This window comes from Eumetopias jubatus, unplaced genomic scaffold (assembly GCF_037043125.1).
Source record: "Eumetopias jubatus isolate StellerSeaLion01/CBP00866 unplaced genomic scaffold, mEumJub1_p1.0 scaffold_10, whole genome shotgun sequence".
Lineage (NCBI taxonomy): Eukaryota > Metazoa > Chordata > Mammalia > Carnivora > Otariidae > Eumetopias > Eumetopias jubatus.
This window is the reverse complement of record NW_028274816.1, coordinates 105927420-105934552: the sequence shown is the minus strand read 5'-3', so window position 1 is coordinate 105934552 and position 7133 is coordinate 105927420. Positions and strand designations below refer to the sequence as shown.

The window sequence follows — 7133 nt, the reverse complement described above, 5'->3', positions numbered from 1 at the left end:
ACAACAACAACAACAACAACGAAATCTGGCCATTTACTGCTTCTTCCAAGCAACCTAAACTTCACAGTTCTCTTCCGGAGCTACAAAGAAGTCGTCACGTGACCCGAAGCCCAACCACCATTGGGTCTAAAATGAAAACAAAGGAAAATGATTAAAAAAAAAAAATCTGAGGCCTAGACTTCTCAGGTCAAACCTTAAAACTAAAGTGAAATTAAATCACTAAATAAAACTCGGGGCGGAGGGTGAGGAGGCGCCTTTGATTTCCCCTGCCAAGGAAAGGGGAGAGGAGGGGGTTGGGAGAAGCTGTTGGATCCCAGCGTAAATAAAATGGTCCCCAGGCTAATGTGCAGCTCCGTTTCCACGATCCCTGGGAAAACTTCATTTCTTAGTCGTGGTTCCATAAAAGTTTTATCACATTGGAGCGAGGATAGAGAGGGTCTGTCAAAGATGAAATGTCACCGCCGCGTCGCTGGAGCCGATAAGAGCGAAGAGACAGGGCGGCTGAAATATGGAGCTAATTCGTTGAAAGAGGAGCGATGGCTGCGCCGAAGAGTTGCATAATTCTAATTGTAAGCGATGCGCCCGCATTGCTTAATTAGGAGCATATATTTGGTGGTAGTGATGGGGGGGCAGTGTCAGTGAGAATCGTTCCAGGCCCTCAGCCTTAAAGCGAGGGCTGATTTTCATTTTTATGTTGCATCCTGGCAGTCCAAGGTTAGTAATTACAGTCTTTATGCAACAATAAATAACAATAAAAAAGCAACCTGAATTCTACACCCCCCCCCAAGTAGGATTTTAACTGGACTCGGCTCATCCAAGCAGCAAGCAATTTAGCATCGGGTCAGGCTATAATTTAAAGGCATAAGAGCGTGCAAAGTTTGATTGGGATCAAATAACGCTCAAGGGTTTTTCTTTCTTTCTGTCTTTCCCTCTTCCTCTTCCCTAAATAACATTTTCTGAATGATGTAACTAGATGAAGCGCCATGTTTGGCTCTGGGGGTGGGGTGGATTGATTATCTAGCAGGAGAGAGGCAGGCCAAGAGAAGGAATTTAGCTTGAGTTTGAAAAGCAGAGCTTTGGCTTGAAGCTGGAATTGCAAACGAAAAATAAGGGCCCACTTGGCTTGGTGTCCTCTACCCTTCTTTCTGCGAGATTCCAGGCGCTGGCTAAGCAGCCAAAGTCATGGGGGAAATATCTGTGCTGTGAGATTCACAGCACAACAGGAGGCGGCACCCGGTGTCTCTGGGAAGGAGGGCTCTCTTGGCTGCTTTTAACACCCAACTTTTCTGCTCTTCTCTAATCTGGCCGTAAAATCTGTCAGCAGGGTTAAAGAGAGCCGTATTTCCTGCAGGGACAGCCTCGGCCCGGAGTTGGTGCCGAGAGAAGCGCTCGACCCTGCAGCCAGCTGGAAAGGTCGTGGAAAAAACTTCCCTGGCTTCTCAAGGGGGTGGCCGGAGGGAGAACCCTCTTTCAGGCCTCACTGCACAACTTCCAGACAACTTCTACTCCGGATCCTTCTGTGCCCCTCCCCCCCCCACACCTCCAAAGGGCAAAAACTGGCTTCTTTGGAGTGGGGTGGGACACAACGGTCTCTGGCCAGTTTGCGCAGTTCAGAGCCGCTCTCTCTGTTCTGAGCCCTCCGTAGCCGGCCACCCCCTGTCCCTGCAGCCCTCACCTACAAATCCCCTTTCTCCCTACTGGCTCTCCTCTGTCCTTCTCTGTCCTTTTTAAATACTCACCGCCACCCACGCGGATGAATACTCACCGCCACCCACGCGGCTGTTACATTGACAGAAAGTTTCTAGTTCCAGCTGCCGGCTGAGTTGCCATTTCTCTGCTAACCAGCCTTCTCCTCCTTGCCGGGCCCGCGGAGAGGAGGAGGGGGAGGGGAGGCCAGAGCCGTGGGAGTTCTCCAGACAAACTTTCCACCCAACTCAGCGTCCTTCCCTCTGTCCCCATTTCCCATCTGTTTCCCCGCGCTCCCAGAATCACCTTTCTCTTTTGCTATCACCCCCACCCCCCAGGCCTTTTAAAGGGATGTGGAATTTCGGCTGTTCCCTCTGCTTTCCCAAAGAGCCAAATTCTTTGATGCCATCGGAGGGAGCTGTCAGGGGGCTAAGATTGATCGCCTCATCTCCTCTCGGTCCCTCTGACCCACTTATTTAAAAATCTTCCCCCAGATCGACTTTTCATTTTCTGCTTTGAGATCTAGTTTCCCACCAATTGCTTGGGGCCTCGAGTTTTGTGTCCCCTCTCTTCAGTAAATTACAGCACTCCCTAAAGTTCAGAGTCTCTTGATCCCTTCAAAATAAATAAATAAATAAATAAATAATCTCCCCCGGGGGCCAGAAATGGAATATCGTCTCCTTATTCATTGCTTTTACCCCCTCCATGCTCAGAGAATTCTTTCTTGCCAGGGATTATTATTATTTTTTTTTAAACTAGCACACTGGCAAAAATGGGAAGGGGAATACTCTTTGTCCTGGGAGGGAAATCCTCCCCCCCCCACATTGACCTGAGTTTGAGAGTGCTCTCAGTTAGATCGCACTACCTCCGTTCTTGTTCCTGTCCCTGGAGACAGATGCAGATACAGACTTGAGGCTCCAATGGGAGCACATGCGCCTTAGACCCTGTCCATTGTGGGGTATCAAAGAGGAGTGAGATGAAGACTCCAGGTGAGGAAGGCAGGTGGACATAGGGGCAGGGGCACTGCTGCAAACACCAGGCAGAGGAGGAAACTGAGACCACACAGCAATGGCTGCCAGAGGCCCCAAAGGGCCCCTCACCATCTATCTCACTCCTCCGTGTCAGCCTGGGAGTGCCTGTCGATTTTCCAAGATTTATCTGTTGCTTTTGGGGGGTGGGATGGGAATGGTGGTGCTGGTGATTGTAAATCTCTTCTCTTCCTTATTGCACCTTAACACTGACCTTTCCCAAAGGATGGAAGCCTCTTTCTACTACCTCTTCCTCCCACATATAGATAGATCCTTACTCAGCTTTCTTTCTTTTCTTCTTTTTTCTTTTTTTAATGGGGGAAGGGTGGGGAAGAAAATGCTGCTGGCATTGTAAAGAACGTATTAATGTATTCTATTACAAATATTTGGAAAAGAGGAAGACTTCTCCCTTAGATTCTCTTGTTTCCCGGCTTTCGGAACCTCCCATCCTCTGAAGGGGATGAGAGAAAGTTTCCTCCAGCTTTTCTGGAGAAAGGGAGACTTTGGGGAGTGGGAGTGTAGGACTTGGGGCTCACAGTGTCCAGGTCGTGGTCCTCTAGAGTTTTTGAATCAATTAAAGCAAATAATGCTTTCTGTTTTCCACCAGGCCCAGACGAGCGATTGGCCGAGGCCAGTCCCGTGACCATGAATTCCCTGCAATTTCGCCGGAGTCCTGGGTTTAATAGAGAGAGTCCCCATACGCCTGTATTTATCAGCAATATACAATTATAAAGGCCCAAAATTAAAAAAAAAGAGAGAGAGAGAGAAAGAGGGAAATCTCCCCCTCCCAAAATCGCTCCATCACATAAACCTGGGGGGGGCAGGAGGGGGGGTCCCTTCCGATCCTCCCTCCTGACGCCCCCCCCAGCAGGCCCCCTCCCCCACCATTGAAAGCCATGAATTTTGAATTTGAGAGGGAGATTGGGTTTATAAACAGCCAGCCATCGCTCGCCGAGTGTCTGACTTCCTTCCCCGCTGTCTTGGAGACATTTCAAACTTCATCAATCAAGGAGTCGACATTAATTCCTCCTCCTCCTCCTTTCGAGCAAACCTTCCCCAGCCTCCAGCCCGGCGCCTCCACCCTTCAGAGACCCGGGAGCCAAAAGCGAGCCGAAGATGGGCCCGCTCTGCCGCCGCTGCCGCCGCCGCTCCCCGCCGCCCCCTTGGTCCCCGAGTTCCCCTGGATGAAAGAGAAGAAATCCGCCAAGAAACCCAGCCAATCCGCCTCGTCTCCCCCGGCCGCCTCCTCCTCCGTTTCGGCCTCCGGGGTCGGATCGCCAGCAGGTCGGTTAGCGGGGTAGGGGTGGGGTGAGGGGCAGCTAGAAGAGAGGGGGAGAAAGAGCGATGGGGGAGGTAGAAAGGGTGTCGAGTCTGTTGGGGATCTTTGCCCCGTCGATTCCAGGGGTGAGGGAGCGGAATACGCTGCTGGGATTCAGGCCTGGCCGCTGCCAGCATTTTTTTTTTTTTCCCACTATAGCAGATTTTTGGAACCTGGTTGGGGAAGAGCGTTTTCTCTGCTAGAAGAAAAGGATTTGATTTAGGTTTTCACTTCTGTCTGTGTGGAGGAATTAAAGTGGTGTTGCTGGGTTGTTGAATCTGAGGGCAAGAAAAGATTCGGCCCCATCTCCCCCCTCCCCCAGCTCTAAAAGAGGGGGATTTGAAAGCAAGGGAGGAAAGGAGGTGAGGAATAGTCTTTTCTTAATGAACCCTCTCTCTGGGTTGAGCTCGAAAGTGCCGAATTGAGGGGTCTACTCCAAGGACTCAAGAGGGAGGCTCTGAGGTTCTGGGGGCAAAAGGGAGCCGCTCCCTACCCCCTGCGTGGCCCGTGGGTGGCTCTCTGAATGCTCTGCCCTGACCCGGGCCGGGGCTGCCGGCAAGAGGGGGACAGGAAAGAACGGAAAAGCGGTGGGAGCGAACGGCTTCGGTAGGCGGGAAGGAGGCGGGGGGGGGGGGTGGTACTGCTGATACTGTTTTTGGCGGATGGGGTGGTCTTCACTGAAGCTGAATGAGCTTGGGCCAGGGACACGGCCCGCTCTGACGCCCAGCCCGCTTTCCCTGCAGATGGCCCGGGACTGCCGGAGACCGCGGGCAGCGGGGCGCGCAGGCTGCGCACAGCTTACACCAACACGCAACTGCTGGAGCTGGAGAAGGAATTCCACTTTAACAAGTACCTGTGCCGGCCGCGCCGCGTCGAGATCGCGGCCTTGCTGGACCTCACCGAGAGGCAGGTCAAAGTGTGGTTCCAGAATCGACGCATGAAGCACAAGCGGCAGACGCAGCACCGAGAGCCGCCCGACGGAGAGCCCGCCTGCCCAGGCGCCCTGGAGGACACCGGCGAGCCCGCCGAAGAGCCCGTGGCCAGCCCTGGCCGCCCCTCCGCTTCGCGGGCGGCGCGGGAAGGCTGCTCTCACCCGCCCGAGGTCGCGCCGGCCCCCCCGGGCGCCCAGGGCCCCCAACCTGTGACCGCTCACGGAGGGGGCGGGGAGCCGTTGCCGGAAGATGCCTTCCCGGAGCGGCAGGATTCGCCTTTCCTGCCCGACCTCAACTTCTTCCCGGCCGACTCCTGTCTCCAGCTGTCCGGAGGCCTCTCCCCGAGCCTGCAGGGCTCGCTCGACAGCCCGGTTCCCTTTTCCGAGGAGGGGCTGGACTTCTTCACCAGCACCCTCTGTACCATCGACCTGCAGTTCCCCTAACCTGTCTCCTCGTCCCGGCCCCTTCGACCCCGTCGTCCCCTCCGCCGACTGCGGGAAAAGCCGAGGACCCCCTCCCCCAAGTCGTTTAGATTTCTTTCTGTATTTTGCTAAAATTCAGGTATTACGGAGTTAGCGTTTAATCCATTTCCTTTCTTTTCTCTCTAAAATACTGGGCACTCGAGCATCTTTAAAAAAAAAAAAATCACACAGGAAATTCCGTTTGGTAGAGTCCTTCCAGTGAAATCTCAGGAATAATTAAACTCTAGGGGGGGCTTTCTTAAAAAAGAACTAGAGGAACTTGTTTTCCTCTCTCTTTTTTTTTTTAAGTTTTAGACCGTAGATTATTTATTAAAACTCTTTAATAATAGGAAAAGGGGAAAGTATTTATTGTACATTATTTTCATAGATTAAATAAATGTCTTTATAATACGAAAATGAGTGTTTGTGTTGGGACCCAGCCCCTTTCCCTGCAGCCCCCGTAGGCCGGCCGTCACTCCCTGGGGACCCGCGCGCGGCTTGCCCGACCCTGGGACGCTAAGTCCGGGTGGTACAAAAGTAACCCTATTTGGCCACCGCTTCTCGGCCCGCAGCTCGGGAGGAGTCGGGGGGTTTGCTGGAAGCTCTGTCACCTCGACACCCTCTAACGGACGGACGGACGGCCTTTGGCCCTGCGCCGGCGTTCCCCGGCCTTCGCTTAGAAATAAGGGTGGGCGGGTGACGGGAGAAGGTACCGACGAGGGTGCCAGGAGAGGCCTCGGGGGCCGGGCTGCGGGGTCGTGGGAAGGGGCGCAGAGGTTTAGCCGAATTTGGAGGGGTCCTCGGGTTTCCCAGGTTTCTCCCTTCAGTGCCCCAAGCGGGGTCGAAAGGCTTTTTCCGGGACGCAGGAAGCCTGAGGACGGCGAGACCTGCGGACGTGGGCCGGCGCCAAGGCGTCGAGCGGGGGTCGCGGGTTTTCTCGGGAAGCAGGTTCCAAGTGGGCGCGAAAGGAGGCCGGGTGAGGCGTGCAGCGGGGCCGGGCACCAGGGCAGCCACTGCAGGGCTTCGCGGTCGGGAGAGCGGCCGAGGAGCTGCGGAGCGGCAAGCCCGGGGAGGCCCGGGCTGCGTCGGGAGGCGCTTGGCCTACGGGGGCGGGGAGGAAGAGCGAGGAGAGAGGGAGGGCGCCAGGGAAGCAAGGAAGATGCTCAAAATGGCGCTGGGGCCGGGCTGCAGGGAGGGCGAGGGAAGAGCCGGTGGCCGCCATGACAGCCGCTTCGGGATGCTCGGTCCCCGCGCCCGCCGTCTCCTTTCCGGATCTTGCAGACGCCACGGAAGAAAGGGAGCCCGGGAGCCTCCTTTTCGTTTTTGTTTTATTTAAACAAATGCAGCCGAGGGAGGCCGAGGACGCGAGGTGGACGTGGAGGCCGCGCGGGGCGGGCAGGGCTGGGGCTGAGCGGCGGGCGTGCAGGCCCGGGTCGGCCTCGCGGGGGTCTGACTTTGGGTCCTTCGTGGGGATCTGAAGGCCGGCCAGAGCTCTCTCCAAATGCAGGCCTACCTGTCCTACCAACAACTTCATCTGCCACCTCACCGCTGTCTGCGATCCCCCACTGCACCCGGCCCCGGCTCCTTGCAAACCCGGCAAAGCGGGAAGCCGAGGATCGATCTCCCCCATCTGCCTCCTGGTTTGTTCCGGGGAACGCGGAGATTTAAAGGGCCCTGGAAAGCCATCCATCCTCCTTAGGTTTACTTA

At 55.1% G+C, this 7133-nt stretch overlaps 1 protein-coding gene across 1 annotated transcript; it reads left to right on the top strand.

The window, feature by feature from the left end:
• Positions 1 to 3610: 3610 nt before the first annotated feature.
• Positions 3611 to 5407, top strand: HOXB2 (homeobox B2). The gene is made up of 2 exons (XM_088027306.1): positions 3611 to 3998; positions 4776 to 5407. Exons 1-2 carry the CDS (start codon positions 3611 to 3613, stop codon positions 5405 to 5407), a joined length of 1020 nt encoding a protein of 339 aa, XP_087883432.1.
• Positions 5408 to 7133: the final 1726 nt, after the last annotated feature.

Bases quoted from the DNA above. Each gene is read 5' to 3' on its own strand.
- HOXB2 (XM_088027306.1), top strand. From the start codon at position 3,611: ATGAATTTTGAATTTGAGAGGGAGATTGGGTTTATAAACAGCCAGCCA. The intron at 3,999-4,775 runs GTCGGTTAGCGG...CTTTCCCTGCAG, and splicing joins CGGGGTCGGATCGCCAGCAG to ATGGCCCGGGACTGCCGGAG.